Raw genomic sequence first — 17,750 nt, 5'->3', positions numbered from 1 at the left:
CCATAAATATATTTAATTGCCGTTCATTATACTATAATTCAGTCAATGTCTGTCTGTCTGAATGAAACACGTATCTGTCAGAAACACGTATCTCCTCACCGCCTGCACCAATCGCTCCCACTTTTCATTCATTATTCATTTATAATTTGTTAAATTGAAAAAAGGGCTTCGTTAAGACCTCCATATTATTATGGTCAATGCCTGTGTGAAAAGTGGGAGCGGTGTTTCTGACAGACACACATTCAGACAGACATTGACTTAATTATAGTATGATGATGATGATATGATATGATGATATGATATGATGATGATTACACACCCATCCATGCCTTGGGTGTCCCATGCGAGCCGCCACAGTCTTGTAAATCATGTTTTGGGGTCAGTCACTTTGATTGGCACAACTGCCAATCAAAGTGACTGTACCAGCCAATCACAGTGCGTCTTTTTTCCGAGACTTGGCAATACACATAACAGCATCGCATCGGTTTGGGTTCTGCTGGGGAAACGGAACTGAAGGCGTGCGTCATGACTAGTTCACGTGCTCACTGGTGGGAGACCAATGTCGTTCAGACCGGCTGACACGCGAACGACGAGTTCTCACACGCTGTTGAATTAATATCTCAGCGGTTTGTTGGCCTAGAAATATAGATGAAGAAGTATGCACACACAAGCACACGCACGAACACACGAACACCCATGCGCTCGCATGAGAACATAATCATGCATGTTGAGTGTTAGATGTTTGAGAAAAAAGTATGCAAACACACACTCACCAAAGCACACACACACGAGAACATAATCTCACATGTTGAGTGTTAGATGTTTGACATTTGATGAAAAAGCATGCACACACAGGCATACTATACACACTTACAGTACATGACCTATACGCAAATGCACATCAATGCATACACATACACGCACGTCGCACACAAGACATCCACACTCGCATACACAACCAGCATGTTGATTGTTCTTTGCAGCGTGTACCATCACACACACACACACACACACACACACACACACACACACACACACACACACACACACACACTGGAGTGGAGTGTGGAGTGTGTTGCTCCGTGGAGCATGTTAGTACAGTAGCTCTGTAGAAGCACATAGTCGTTCAACTGGCATCTTGTTTGTGTGTTTAAATGCATACGGTTTCCTCGTATAAATGCATGCACCGTGGACAATGCTTGCACAGTCTTTTTGTCACCTTTTACTTTTTTTTTTAGAAGCTAGCCGGCTACTGAAGGTGTCACTGTCTATCATCATGCATCACAGGGCAGTCCTGCTCGTAAAGAGCAGCTTACAAAGATAAGCGTTGGAATGAAATCGCCTCTCTGTCGGGTGGAAACCTCACATGTCCACTGTTACTGTTACTGTTCAGGATTCAAATAATTGTTTTTTTTTGCAAAGATAGCCGATCTACAAGCACAAAACATGTCGCGTGGCGACGCATTTAGAGCCTGTAGTTCTGCTATTTTGCTTACTTTCACGCGACACTGTATTATGACGAAGTAGTATTAACCCATTCTGACCTGAGATCAGATTCATACGAGGTTTCCACTGGACACACACTAGGTCTGATCAACCCATTCTGACCTGAGATCAGATTCTAAAAAATGTCAGTCGTTCTTCGATTTTTCAAAAATAGCAGACCTACAAGCTCGTAGCGCGCCACTCGGTGGCGCGCTACGAGCTTGTAGGTCTGCTATTTTTCAATAGCTAAAGCATGACATGATGCTAAACACCAAAATGGGTTCCCGGTCAGAATGGGTTAAGTCGCGAAAATTGAAAGGCAGCGAGGACATGGTGACTCTCTCCCTCTCTCCCTAGACAGATTTCCATGTGAAAAACGCACGCACGCACACACGCACGCACACACACACCCGGCCAAGCCTTGCACAGGCCAATGTATGAATGAGGGTTATATTCTCTCGGCCGACAACAGTCCCGTAGGTAAAGCCGTAAAACTCCTGTGTGCTCTTGCGCGACAGTAAAGCCGCTGCAAAGGGGCTGTTCGCTCACGCAGTCACTTCACGTCTCGTCGCCGCGGGGCAGAAACCTTGTATGTTCAGAACGGTTGGTTCTCAGGAGGATGTGGAGGAGATCCAATGGAGTTAGCAGCGCTGGAACATTTTACTTAAGGTAAGTAAAAGTATCAATGCTGAAATATAGAAATAAAAGTCTGGAATTCAAAATGTACTTGAGTAAAAGTACAAAAGATGTACAAAAGTAGGACGTGCAGAATGTCTCGTTTCGCAAGTTTTCAAATGTGTCAAATGTCTACACAACACAGCGTTAATTTATGAAATAAATAAAAGAAAAACGTAAAAATTATTAAACATTTAAGGAGAGGAGAGGAGAGGAGAACTGGGAAAGTCAGCAAGACATGCAAAGCCAAGCCTCGCGTAGGGTCGCCATGACAACAGACATCATTTTGGCAGGAAGCAGCACTTAGGATGCCTGTGTGGGCTGGAGCGACACAGTTGAAGGTTTGGCATTAGCCTCTTGTGGGCACCGCGTCGGACCAATCCCCCTCCCGCTGCGCCTTTTCGCTTTGTTCTTCCGCTATAGAGCGCAGAAACGCCTGACGTCACTCGTTCATCCCCCGCTGCGCAGACGTTTTTCTCTATGGAGAATAACATTGGTTTTCTTAATTCATTTATACTGCCAAGGACGACTTTTAAGACCTTTGCCCAATGGACTGGAATGCCAGAGATGACGGAGCTGGTCCATTTCATCTGTATATAAAATGATATGTGACCAGTTCCAATGTTTGAAGACACAAGTCGGCGCTAATGGAACTCCACAATTGACCAAAATTGTTTTGTGTTGTTAAAATGTTAATGTTTCATATTTTTTCAAGATTGTTTGGAAAATACCATATCCGCAAGCGCAATGCAAAGTATCGTGAGCTTGTAAATCTGCCATTCTCAAATAGCCGATGTTGCCTAGTTGAACTGTTTTTCATGCTGTATCATCTAATTTGCTGGGGACCCCCTGGAACCCCCTCAAGGGCCCCAGAATCAGAACCAACAACATTATAAAACTCGATATCAATGTGAAGGCCGGCTCACATAATGCAGGAGTGTGGGACACTGCGACGGTTCATTATAATGTCGGAAATGAGAACATTGATATCGAGTTTTATAATGTTGTTGTTGTTATTTAAGGCAACCTGTTACTCTTCCCAGAGAACGTCTCTTTGGAACAGCTGGGTGATTTGTAGTTTAACTGCGTTAAGGCCGGCTCCATTGCTGGGTGATTTGTAGTTATCTGTGCTAAGGCAGGCGCCGCAGTTCGGTTTCACAAAGACAGCTTACTGTAAGCGAGAGAGGGGAAAAAAAACATGAAGAGAGACAGGAGATGGATTCATATTCAATGAGATCCTTTCATCGTTTGTGTAACTTTGAAGGTGGTTTATTTGTACGATTCTGTGTGATCTCCACAGGCGATCTGATGACAACAGCTTAAAATGACATGGACGATCGCTAAATGATCCAGATTACAATCTAGCTAGTTAAGAAAATGTGACTCTCGCTGTATACGGGCCAATGAATTTGTTTTTGTTGGGTGGAAACCTGTCAAAAAACTGTTGGCACTCTGAACAGACTAAAAATGGAAAAAGTAGCTACAAGCTCGAAAGCATGTATGATGGCATAGGGCATAAAAAAAAGGGAAAAAGAACACACAAAAAGTAAAAGAAATATATAATTAGATAGGTTTCTGCCTGCCAGCAGCTTGAGAATCCAGCAGCCTGAAAGTCAGTATACACAAAGTCACACCATTACTACTGCTACAGTATTACTAGTCCGTCACCACTGCACTTGTTGACCCGTCTGGAACTGTTGAAAACTTCCTCAAGCTAAATGAGGAGAAGACAGAAAGAAGTTCTCTAATTGGTTCTAGTGAGCAGAGAGAATCAATAATAAGTAGACTCTGTAACCTCACTGTAGAACTACAGTATAGAACCTGGGGCCTATTAGCTAGCCTATTGATTCTGAATCAAATTTAAATTCACACATTAATCATGCTACCAAGACTGCCTTCTTTCATCGTAGACATATTGCGCAAATTAGAGCCCATCTGTCGTTGGACGATGCAAAAACGTTGATCCACGCTTTTGTTTTCTCTCGCCTTGATTGCGGCAATGCACTTTTTTTGGCCTGCCAACAAAAACAATGACAGACTACAACTTGCGACAGCCAGAGTTTTAACTAAAACTAAGATGAGAGAACATACAGTATTGTGTATGTCCTCACTGTTTTGTCTGATTCACTACAAGCTCGCAAGGCGTCGATAGCGTGTAGATCGGCTATTTTCAAATAGACGCTGTAAACAGTGTAGGTTTAAAGGTGCTCATGTGGCCTAGTCCTTGGTTTCCTAGACCTGGGTTGCTTATTTCTCTGGGAACATTGTTTACCACTGCCACTAATGCCCTTTCTGGGTCTGAACTACTAATGTCCTGGTTGGCATGGAACTACTGCCACGATGCCATGGCTGGCCCTGAACTCCTGCCCACTGGCAGTGCAGAAAGACAAGCACAAGAGGTCAACATTAACCATACAAAACAATAATGAAGTGTCGAAGAGCAGCTAAATATTTCAATTTATAATAACCACCACACAGCTGCCTTAACCACATGAGCCCTAGCATTATAATTTATGTATACCTATTCCGGGTAATGAGCATGTCGTAATAGGCAAACATTCAATGAAATTAACAGAGCTACAAGCTTTCGGCGAAGAGACAAGGGAAAAGGGATTGGGGCCTAGCATAAACACCCCAGCAAACAAAATATAATATACTGGTTAACGGGTTTAAGACGATGGAATCCAACCATGTCAGCATGAAGGAATTAAGACCATTGGCAGGAATTTAATCAATACAGATGAAAGAATTATGGGCCCATAAGTCCATAATTGGACATCGAGAATTAAACCCTGGCCTGCTCCACTGCAGACCATGCAGAACACAATGGAGCACTTTATTAGTGTTTCATTGACATCTCTGGGATGAATGACACCTCTGGCTCTGACCAGGGCTCACTCAGCACTTCGCACACCGTATTGGACCTAATCAAATTAAAGAAATTGAATTTGATTATTAAATATGAGACTGAGACCGAGCTGGCTTGCAGTGTATTGCAGATGATTAGTAAGCAAACGAACATGCAGTATGCTGGACGGGTACCGTACGTGTGTACAGGATAAATGTAGACAAACTCACAACACTCAGGCTTGTAGATGGGCTTTATCTTTTGATGATATATTTTTCTTTATCCGAATATCTGTGGAAACGAGTGAACAAAATGTAATGCCTCAACTACAATTCCAAGTGTTCGTCAGGGTCCCCAGTTCAAATATTATGTATTTATCATTATTATTATTTCATTAATTTATAATTCGTTTTTATGCACATCCACAGACACATTTGACCCCTGATGACCCCTGACAACAACAGCACTTTGACATCTGAGAGTGACATCTGCAGAACAAGCAGCTGTTTTGGGGCACGCTGGGGGTTTAACGGCGCAGACAGACGGGTTACAATAAGCCTCTTTGGGTCCAGAGTGGGGATTTGCCCTAGAACGACGCAGAGGTGAGTCGTGTTCCTGGTCGGCTACAAATCCTCTCCACACAAGAGACACACAAGGACTACAGCTGTGCATGTTTGCACAGTAACAATCAAAAGACACTTTATACTTTTGGGAGATATGCGTATATTCTGTTCACAGTTACCAAATTGTAAATGTCTAGACCATTCTGGCTTGTGGTGGACATTTTTGTCGAAATGAAAATGTTGCCACAGACGCACAAAATGATGACCTTATCATCACCAGAAACACATACTACATGCAAGTGGATAGAGCTCGCGAGATCACGCGATAAGACGACACTTCACGCTTTACGGCTGGAACACAGCAACGGGGGTTACTATGCAGTAAAGTGTCATGCTACACATACTGTTGACATTATGAAGAGAGGATTTATACCAAGAAATGGATTTTCGAGCGATGGAAATAAGCGAATTAGCACTAAAACCCAGCACCCTATTCAGGGCTTATGGTGGGGAAATAGCCAATAATGCGTTTTTGCCACAAAATAACACCTGGACCACTTTGGTGCGAACCCAACAACTGCCACGAAAGGTAAGAAAACCATCTAGCATGAAATTCTCCTGTCCGATTCCTTAACGGTCTTTAATGATTCCTATAGGCCGGGGGGTTCCAAATGGACCCTTACAGGTCTGTAACTCTGAGTGAATCACACATTATATGAATCAAGAAAATCACCAGCAAGGCAAGACAATAACTATGCACCAGAATTGATGAATGTTGAATTTTGAGCACAGTTACTGTAGGTAAATAATGCGGTGTACCATCTATTCTATTCTCTGCCACCAACTTGCTCTGAAACTCTCATAGCAGCTGGCGAACCAAACACTACTGTATCTTCCCCTCCAAAATAAACAAAAAAAACCTGACCAGGAAACAAGCTTTAAAAAAAGCAAAAGCAAAAAAAGGCTTACGTTTCTCCTGACTTCGCAAAAACTAGTGCAACTGGACGTCTTGGACGCTCCAAATAACCGGGGGCTCCGAGAGATTCAATTAATTTTAATTGGTTATTCTTTCCTCTCAAAAACTGCAGCGCACGGTAAAAAAAAAAAAAAGAAGACATAATCCGGCTTTGACGGGCATTCAAGTTAAATTGGGATTTAGGAGAAATTTAATTTGTAATTGGATTCGACTTAAAATAGTCAACAGTGCTGGCAGGCAGCACTCGCGACTTGAAGGTTTAAATGTGCTTTTGTGCAGCAGTGTGTTGGGTTGCTTGACGGTCTCAACAGGCAAGGTCCAAGGAGGACCGAGACACTCGCTATGATTAAGCTGGTTGCTATCTGAGGCCCCACCCTGGGGCGTACGATGGTCCCTGATGCTCCGTGCTGCTCCACTGCAGCAAATTAATGCCAACACAAGTTATCCCACAGCTGTAGTACTGTGTGTATGTAACCTCACCCCGCCCGACCCTCCTCTCTCTGACTGACCTCCCCAGACTGATCAGTCTGTGGGGGAGGGGGGAGGGAGGGAAAGAGAGAGACAGAGAGAGAAGCAGGGCTGGGATCCTTTTAACGATTCCCTCTTAACAGTCCGGTTTCCCTCTAATGACTCCTACAGGGGGTTCCTAAATCTAAGGTGAAAATACAGGTCTGTAACACTCTCAGAGTTATGTTGGTCCAAAAGTTAGAGAATTGTAATTGTAAAAGCAGACGTGAAGTGAAGTGCTGTTTTCTAGCGGGGAGGGGAGCGGGGGCGGGCACATCTCAGAAGCAAATGTTATATTTTTACTCCACTACAATAATTTGAAAACTTTTGTTACTACTAGTTACTTTGTAGATTTGGAGTATTAGTAGTACAAAACATACATTAACCACTTCAGCCCAATATACATTTTCGGCCATTGGAAAATACTAAATGTGAAGCATTGAGCTTGTAGCCTTGTAGATCTGCTATTTTCAAAAGATTGTCATACATTGGCAAAATTGTGAAATGTGACATTCTGCACATGAGTTTACTTTTGGTACTTTACGTACATTCTGATGCCAATACTTTAACATTTTGAATTCTGCACTTTTACTTGTAAAGTAGTTCTATATTGCAATATTGATACATTTACTAAGTAGCCTACAAAATGTGAGTACTGTTTTCCAGCACTGCTCGCTACGGTGGGTAAATGTGAGGGTCCTGATGAAGGATGGCGTGGAGGACAAGGCTACGGTGGGTAAATGTGAGGGTCCTGACGAAGGATGGCGTGGAGGACAAGGCTTCCGAGGGCCAACAAAGGCGGCTTTAGTTTCGCTGGCAGAAGCATTTGCATAGCTTAGAAGCCAAGCAGCACGTCTGAACTGGGGCCTCGTGAAAAGCAAAAGGAACCCCTAAACACCTCTTCTCCTACATTTATAAATACACCAGGGCACAGCGGTGGTGTCTGTCGCTCGCCGACAAGCACTGACCGTCAGGCCGACCAAACGTTGTCAGCTTGAAGATCCGTCCTTTTCTACTATGACGTGCTCCGTGCGGTGGATTATAAACTCGAGCTTATAGGAATTGCTTGGACTTCGATGCAAACGAGAGAAGGGGGGGGGGAGTAAGGGAGCGAGAGGAAGAAGGAGATATAGGAGAGAGGGAGATAGAGAGTGAGAGTGTGGTGGGAGAGCGGGGCGAGAAAGAGGGAGAGAGGGGAAAGGGAGAAGATAGAGAGGGGAGGAGATATGGAGAGAGGCATAGAGGGGGATAGAGATGGAGAGAGAGGGGTTAGATAGAAGGAGAGAGGGAGGGAGAGGGGGGAGTATAAGGGAGGGAGAGGGGTGGTATAATAGAGTAACGATGCTATATACTGTAGGAAGTTGTTTGCTTCTCTGCAGTGGTGCTGATGCAAAAAGAAAAGATCAGGAGGCATCCCGTGACGGTTGTCATGCCGACTGACTTTGATGCAAAGAGAACAACCCGAAGGCGGGCCCCAGTGGTACTGCACATCCACAGATGAAGCGACGCGCACGCCACGCCACCAACACCAGTCATGTTCACATCCCTACTGTTTTGATAACGCTATTTTAAAAAGGCGCTATGGTAAAGTGTACTGTATTTTTGGATGGTCGCGGCTGCCTGCCAACGCCACGGGCCGGCAGCGTGTGGTGTGATGGTGTTGCAGTGGGCGTCTTTCTTCCTGCTACGAGGGATGATTCAGCCGTGGCCTGACACCGGAGCAGCCAGCCAGCCAGCCTTATTGTGCCTCTTGACACACGAGGGAGAAGAGATGAACAAATAGTGTGATTTAGCCAAGAGAAAGGGTGGGCCTTTTGCATGCCTGCGTGTGCACGCAGGCACACAAGTGCGTGTGTGCGAGCGTGCGTGTGTTTTGCATGCAGACTGCACAGTACAATCCTCAAATACAGTGCACACTCGCACATGTACAGTACCCACTCAAGAGCTAAAGTAACAGTGAGAATTGGACTGCAAGGGCATCCTTATGTGCGTACACACACACACAGAGAGAGAGAGAGAGAGAGAGAGAGAGGACGTGGGACCATAGAACAGATGTTCTACTGTCACAGTGTCTCTGCAGTCACAAGAGGATGACCATCAGTCATCAATCCTACTTAATGACTGTGCCGGCGCCACTGAACACATAATGTGATTTTTTTCATTACTGGCTCCTTAATTGCATGTCCATTCAGTGGGAAACACTGACTGGGACTTCTCACGTTCACAAATACTACACCCCAGGGGCGCCAGGGCAAAAACAAAGGATACCATATATCCGTGTTTATTATATTGGCTTGCCCGGCATTGCCGGGGTTACTGAGGTGATCAGCGTTTCGGTATAGCCGGCATTGGCACGGTTGGTTTGCATCAGTTAACACCCCGAGTGGCATAAACAGAGTTCTCCGCCTGGTGCGTTCTCGGCTGATCCTGGCAATGAAGCCTCTCCGACTTACTTATTTTACTGGCTTAATACTCTCTCCTGCTGATTGAACTCCACATGTAGGCAGAATCCAGGCACTTAATACTGAGAAGTAACGGTCGCCTAAGAATAGTGATTTGCGCTGACATCGGGGGTTTCCATATAGTTATTATGGGCATAAAACCGATCCCCAACCATGTTGATTTGCCCTGACAGCAGGGATCTCCATATGGGGCTAATCTGGGCGCACACAGGCGCAGACGCATGCACGCACAATGTGGTGGTTTGCTCTCCCTCTCCCCCTGCTTGATTTTAACAAACATATTGTGACCAAGCAGGTCACTACCCCAGGGTAAGGAGGGATACGACACAGGCAGTTGTTCTCAAGTAGGCTGTTTTATTCCTCTTAAGCCAGGGCATAACAATTTGAAAGCCTCACAAAACTCACAATACAAGTTTACAAAGGAGAGCAGATGGCTCTCCACTGTCCGGACAGAGGCTATCTCTCGAGTGTTTGTGGAGATGACTGATTTAACCTTGATCAAGTCCATGCACAACAGGTGCGCAGCCACACCCAGCTCTGAGTCCAGTTCTAGTTTGACTCAGGCCAGGTGTGACTGCTTAAATCAGTCATCCTCCCTCTCACACATATGAATGAGATTTGTTTCAACAATATCATTTCACTTAACATATATCTCCATTGTGTGGATTCCTCATTAAGGCACTTTTGGTTCCAAATTGAAATATCCGTGATTTTAAATGTGATTGGAAAAAAATGCAAATTAAATTATGATTAAACTGTGATGCATTGCGATTAATCACAACAATTAGTGTGATTAATTAGTCGTTATTCTTTTGATCATTTGGCAACCCTTATATGTATTATGTAACCAGCCTATATTTGGCATCAGTGTAGGAACGCGAAAAACTGGCTAAAACCATATCTTCCCTATAGGGATTATACAGCATCTGATCAATCAGTACAGCTGCATGCTGCACAGGCATCATGATCGACCTCACGTAGCCTTATTTTATGCTTAGACATTACTAACCCTACCCCAAACCATAACCATAACTCTTAGACATTACTAACCCTACCCCAAACCATAACCATAACTCTTAGACATTACTAACCCTACCCCAAACCATAACCATAACTCTTAGACATTACTAACCCTACCCCAAACCATAACCATAACTCTTAGACATTATTAACCCTACCCCAAACCATAACCATAACTCTTAGACATTACTAACCCTACCCCAAACCAGAACCATAACTCTTAGACATTACTAACCCTACCCCAAACCAGAACCAGAACCGCACGCGTAAGCCACATGTCATGGGTCTTAACCGGCCACGTATGTCAAACTAACAGGATTTTAAATAAATAATGCAGTTACACCCAAGTATGGAGTATGCTGTCTAACCTCAATGTGCCGTCATGGCATCAGGCGCAAACAAATCAGTCAGCTTCATATATGGGCAAAAGTTAAGTATGCCAAACTCACTGCATTATGACTATAGAAACTAGAGGATGCTATGCCTACAAAATATAAATGACATAATTTCAGCCTCTGCATGTGCCTGCAAGGTCGTCGAGGCTAGGGCAAGTGCTACGGCAAGTATACTACATATCCGGGACAAATGTATTTCCAGGGTAAATATATGCTTAAATGTGCCTTTTATTAGCTGTTAGGGAGCTCTGCTGTGTGTTTTTTCAGTGGCACTGTGGTGGGACTTGGGTAAGTGAACTGTATGTGATGCTTCGATAGCAGCAGCAAACAGGAGATGATGAAATCTAGAGATTGAAACCAACTCACATGGAGCTATAGTATGCACTGCAGCACAGACTGGTACCTTATGGTTGTAAAATAAATTCACATTAACATTATAACTAATGCGTATAATTAATGCCAGCCCTGTATAATAGGCGGAGCTGGAATTGGTGATAGCCCTTAATGGTAGGGCTGGGCAATATATTGGTATTATATCGATAGCGTGAATACATCATCTGTGATTTAGTAAAAGTATAGTCTTTTCTTGGTTTGACAAAACATGTTCACCGACTACCCTTTTTCACTGACGAAAACTAAATAAAAACTAAGCCACGATGACTAAGACTAAATATACTGACAATTTCATCAACAAATAAAAACTAGACTATAATGTTAGGGAGGGACACGAGCAGAGGAGATCCAGCAAAACTAAAAGACAAGTCATTTTATGCTTGGGTGCATGCTGAAAATAGCAGATCTACAAGCTCGCAACGCGTTCCGTTGTGAACTTCCAAAGACTATGACTCAAACTAAATCAAACTTTGCTGTCAAAAATCAACACAGCAGCACCACGCGCGCATCAGGCTTCGCGGCGGCTGCCCCCGATCCCTAACTGCCAACCAATCGCAAACACAACGGCAGTCCGACCCCGCCGTGCGCAGCATGCAAATATTTGACTTCCTATATCCCATCAATAATGAAACGTCGGCGACGCTCCTCGGAGACCCGCTGCTCCGTGTGTGCTTTGAACGCCAGCCCACATCCCCTGCCAACGGCTCTCCTCCTCCTCACAATGTAATGGAATGTGATCATATGCAAGCTCCAGTTCACAAACATTAAAGTCGTCGCCACAAGCGACTGCACTCGTTTAGTGTTAATAACTGTAAATAGCTGCTGTGGTCACAGGGCATGTGTTTAGTGTTCTCTCCCCCCCCCCCCCCCCCGACTCGTCAGGGGAGCCAGAAACAGGGGGAGGATTAATGCCATTCGCTGGTCCTCCGAGGCAAAAATGTTTGGATTGTTTATTTGTTTTCTGCCCCTAAAATGCCAGTGATGACACCCTCATCTATCTACATATTTATCTGTTTGTCTGCCAGCCAGCCGTTTACCCTGTGAACGATGGGAGGCACACTGAATGAGCCATCCGTCCCATACGTCCTGTGCTTAGTACGGTTCTCAGAGTGTTTCATGTCAAGGACACCCAGATTAACCCATTTTGACCTGGGAAGGATTCTGCAAATGTCTTCTAAATCCTGACTGTTTTCTTGAAAAAGCTATGTTTTTCGATTTCAGTCGTTCTCAAACACTTTCATGTCACTTTTTCACGATGCTTCAAAAATAGCAGACCTACAAGCTCGTAGCGCGCCACTCGGTGGCACGCTATGAGCTTGTAGATCTGCTATTTTTCAATAGCTAAAGCATGACATAATGCTAACACCAAAAGGGGTTCCCGACTTCCCGCCCAAAATGGGTTAATACTTAATTAGCCCGCGGAACCTCATGTGAAAAGATATGCCAAGGACCCGCCATAAGAGACGATTCTATAGCAGTGATTCTCAACCATTTTAATTACAGCCCCAGCACCCAGTTTGATGTGCATTAGACCACAGACCTCCATTTGACGGGATTTGTATCTCAGGGACCCACATCTACACTGTAAAATCACAAAATGTAGTATGAATGGTTCCATTTGTACACTCTCTCTCAGTTGCAAACCCATAAGGTCCATTTGGTTCCTATTCCTCAGTATAAATCATCTTGGCTGGAGAGTCGGGACCACCTGGAACTGCCCCGAGGACCCCTGGGGGCCCCGGACACCACTTTGAGTGGCAATCACATGTCAAGGAACGCCCAAATGTATATATATTAGGCCATAGACCCCCAAAGTTTCTTTGCCAAGGACCCTGGCGATGTTTGTTGGTTAAAATTAGCTTACACAATTCTACAACTGTCAACTTACTGTATATGCATATGATCTGAATAGGCATTCCTATACATTATTTCATCGTCAAACATTCAATCTGGCGAGCCCGAGTATCACGAGCCAGAATGTTCAAGATACTTCCGTCCTACAGTCTGGAGTCCCTCACCACCAGTCGTAGAAGATGGGGTCTTTTACTTTGAAGACCCCAAAATTCACTTCCCGAAAAGCAGGAAGCAAAATTACCTATAGTTAATTATGTGACCATCGTAACGTTAATAGTCATCAGAACTTAAGCGTCAATTCTGCACCCTAACCCTGGCAGAGACTATACAATTTCTAAAGCAACCTATAGCCATTGTGAAATCAACATTAGAATGTTCAGTCCATGGTGTCTGCATGATTGACTCCATTTGTATAGAATAGATTATTCGTTGAGATTCTTCGTTAGGCAAGCAATAGAATAGAGCATAGCCCTAATAAACATAGCCTTGAGACACACACACACACACACACATTACACTCATTATTGTCTGTCGGGTGTAAACCTCATATGTCCAAAACTGTTACTTTTCAGGACTTCAAAAACAGTAAAAGTAGAAGATCTGCAAGCTTGGCGCTGCGTTTCGAGCTTGCGCATATGCTACTTGACTTTTGATGCTTTTGTGTGACACTGAAATATGATCAAGTAGGACGTTAATTTGTGGAAAAACTAAATTAAAATATGGAGATAGGAGATTTCTGCCTGACAGCGATGTTATACAAGCACATACACACATGCACACGCACAGACACACACGGCCGTGCATGTGCACAGTACACAGACCTCGACACGAGCACACACACGCCGCACCGTCTCCCATCATCCTCTGCCTAATACAGTGAAATGCTCAAACAATCCCATCTGTTCCATGGCCTTGCTGTATGTATTCCCAGACTGTGCTGCTATACTGATGTCAATTAGCCTGCTTGTTATATCGCACCACACACACACACACACGTGCGCGCCCCGCCGCATGGAGCATTGTGGCGTATAATTATATTTAATGACCTTGCCTCTCGACGTACAGTACATGCTTATGTTTATGTCACATGCTGAGAAGCAGCAGCTTTCTGATATGACATCTGAGTCACTCCGATGGAGGCCTATATAGCATGCTGTAAGAGGCTGTCTCTCCGGGCAACAATTGACCCAAATGCTCCATTGCCGGTTCATTTGGGTCCATTTGTACACTCCTGAGTTAAATTAACCATAGGATAAGTATCGTGGTTTTACTATACTCGAACAGTGGCCGTTGGAGGTTGATCAGGTGTGATCAATTGGCTAATAAAGGGCGAGGTCGAGCATCATTGTGATGTCAGAACAGGCCGTGGATTACAGACACGTACAGAGACTTGGTTCACACACACACACACACACACACACACACACACACACACACACACACACACACACACAGAGGTATTTGGCTAGAACATATTGTGATTTGTGTCCATATCACCGAGCCCAATTTCCAATCTTCATAATGCCTTGTGCGACAAGACAATTAGGAACGTGTGCTAGTGCGCTACTGGCTCACCTGCTCTAGCGAACATGTCAGAATATGATTCATGGACCCACAGTGCGAGGCACACTGCCACCACTGTCTGTAGCATAGCTACTGTCACATGAGGAGAGAGACCGTACTCTGAAATGGTTCTTAAACAAAGCAGTGGTTCTCAAACATGTTTTGGCTCAGGTCACCCCTTGTAAATAAAGTTTTCACCAACGACACCCCTGAATTGCATTGTTACTTTTATAGTACCTTATGTCATATTAAAAGGTATGTAAATATGTAAATACCCCCCCCACCCCAAGATACAGCATGTCAAGAGGAAAACTTGAGAGAATAACAGTTTCAATTAGGACAGACTGGAAATAATTGTTATACTTGGCCTTTAACCACTTAAACTCAAGCATCCCTATTCTGAGGGGAACATTGACAAAACAAATTAGCCGTGAGCTTGTAGAAAATCCAAATTTATATGAAAGTATTCTGAGGCACCCCTGGACTTGCGTCACGGCACCCTAGGGTTTTTTTTTTTTTTTTTTATAAAATAATAAATATTTAATCTAGTGAATGGTTCTTTGCGTTCCTTATATGGTTGTAGACTACCTTTTCTTTTCGTCAAAGGAACCAAAGATCTGGCTATTTTTGGCTACTACTACTACAACTACTAGATGTGTTTATTGTCTCCACCAGGCCGAAGGCATGGGGAGAGAGTATGTTTTGCACTCCGTCCGTGTGTCCGTCCGTCCGTCCGATAATCTCCGGCACCGTTAACCCGGTCGATGCCAAATTTTGCACACACACACACACACACCTGGATGCCAACGATGACCATTGGCTTTCAAAGTTTGCAGGACTGGCCCATTTTGAACAAAAAGCCTCAAATCATGAACGCAGCGTGCAATTTACGTGAAATCTTTCACAGACTTTCCTACTAGGCTGAGGAATATATCGCAACCCTTTTCACATTGGCCTGTTATAGCGCCACCAACAGGTGGATTTTTGCAAAACCCATTTTTGGAACAAAATGCCTCAAATCATCCAATTGCCATCCAAGGCGTAAGAAGAAATTGCACCCTTTTCACATTGGCCTATTGTAGCGCCACCAGGAGGCCACAACCTGACCTGCCCTGGTGGAGACCTTTATCTAGTTTACCCTGCACGTGTATTGTTAGTGACGTACTGGTACTACTACACATGTTTATTTACCCTCCATGTGTACTCTAGGGAGATACTACTATATGTCCGGTGGTGCCCCACGGGTAAGCTTTGTCACGCTACTCCATGACACAGCTTGACCTCACACTACACTATAGCCTCTCAGCTCACACACAGCCCTCACTGTGGTCACTGCACACCATAGCAGTCACCGCCGCCGCCGGCCGGGCCTGCGAGAGGAGGGGAGGGGACACCTACTCAGCTGGGTGTCTGCATCATAACAGCCCGTTTTTGTGGAATGTGGAAACATGGCTTGTGGTTTTGTTTGTCACTGCTGCTGCTCGCTCTGCTATATCGGCTGAAAAGATGACAAGTCATAAGGCTAGAGATATAGCCTATACTGAGTACTGACTGACTACTATACCCTACTACTGTAGTAGCATCAGCGCCCACTGGTTGCACAGGTGTGTGTGTGTGAGAGAGAGAGAGAGAGAGAGAGAGAGAGAGAGAGAGAGAGAGAGAGAGAGAGAGAGAGAGAGAGAGAGATATATACAGGCAGGCAGGCAGGCAGACAGACAGAAATAAGGATAGGTATGCATTTATGCAACACAAGACTTCAACTAATGCAAGACAAGTGCCAACCTCCATGGCGATCGTCCTTGAATCTGTTAGTGGCAATTATTTAACACAATGACCATTGTATCTGGTTGAGAGAGAGAGAGAGAGAGAGAGAGGGGGGGGGAGAGGGAGAGGGAGAGAGAGGAGCACAGCTAGGGCTTCAAGACAAATTAAAATTGACCCCATAACATCGACCTGCTATAATCAATGGCGATGAATTACTAAATCTAAAAGACTCACACTGGCCGTCGTGACTCGTGAATGATGGATTGGGGGCAACAACAGTGATTCGAATCTACACGACATGTCCTTACAGTTACAGATAGAGATAGGCTACAGGCGAAAACCAGAAGGTTTTCACAGAGATGATTGTATGATGATGATGATGATGCTTCTCGTTCCTTCTCTCGACAAACACAACATAAATACACTCAGTCCTGCACACACAGAACACATACACTCCCCCTGCGGCGTTTTAATTCCGCTCACATAAAACTGTGTGCTTTGCGTTGCAAGAAGACGCGGTGTTTTTTGACGGGCAGTCAGTTCACACACAGGCAGTATATTAGGCTCCTGTATAACATTAACAGCCGCCCACACTGTCTCACTGTCTCTCACACAAGGTCAAGATCATCACATTCGTTCCAACGCAAACCGAACGCACAACATTTCTCCACTTACCATACACTCCCTGGCAGCGGACGCCCTCCACGAACAGCGCCAGCAGCCCCAAAACACACGCGATTAGATCCATCCTTTCACGTTAATCTCAACATATCCAGCTGTCAATGGCAAGAAGTCCTTCTCTCTTCCCTCGCTCTGTGTGTGTCCGCTCCGATGGATGGATGGATGGATGGATGGATGGGTGGATGGGTGGGGTGGGGGGGTTGACTTGACACTGACAGACCGTCCGTGTTGGGCTGTCTATATGCCCAGTGTGCATGGAGGGTTCAATCCCCGCTTCCAATCCGTGCGTCCAGGATTGTAACGTTCACAATCTGGCTGCGACGATCCGGCGTCAATGTGAACGTAGCCTATACTGGTCGCGTCTTCCTCTTCAGAGCAGCGGCTGTAGCCTATGATCTGTCAAAGGCAAAGCCCAGCAGCGAGGGACACACACGCACACACGCGCGCACGCCAATATTTAGAATTCGATCTACATGCACGCTACTTCATTCAAGCAGTCGCTCTTCCGAAGAGGCGCAGCAGAGCATGCGAGGAGACGAGGGGGAGGCGCCGGGGAACGGCCAC

The 17,750-nt window shown here is 44.8% G+C and overlaps 1 protein-coding gene across 2 annotated transcripts in view; it reads right to left on the bottom strand.

Moving 5' to 3' along the window:
• LOC308334137 (MAM domain-containing glycosylphosphatidylinositol anchor protein 2) overlaps nucleotides 1–17,445 on the bottom strand; it is a 298,760-nt gene extending 281,315 nt beyond the window's left edge. For both annotated transcript variants that reach the window (XM_080790725.1, XM_080790724.1), the window contains exon 1: nucleotides 17,181–17,445. In XM_080790725.1, coding sequence (XP_080646851.1) covers nucleotides 17,181–17,253 — 73 coding nt within the window. In that variant the 5' untranslated portion in view covers nucleotides 17,254–17,445. The remainder of the gene's footprint in view (nucleotides 1–17,180) is intronic.
• Between the last annotated feature and the right edge of the window lie 305 nt (nucleotides 17,446–17,750).

Source organism: Protomyctophum bolini (assembly GCF_963924005.1).
Source record: "Protomyctophum bolini genome assembly, chromosome: 19".
NCBI classification, from domain to species: domain Eukaryota; kingdom Metazoa; phylum Chordata; class Actinopteri; order Myctophiformes; family Myctophidae; genus Protomyctophum; species Protomyctophum bolini.
Note: the sequence above shows the minus strand (reverse complement) of the source record. Positions and strands in the feature narration are given on the sequence as shown.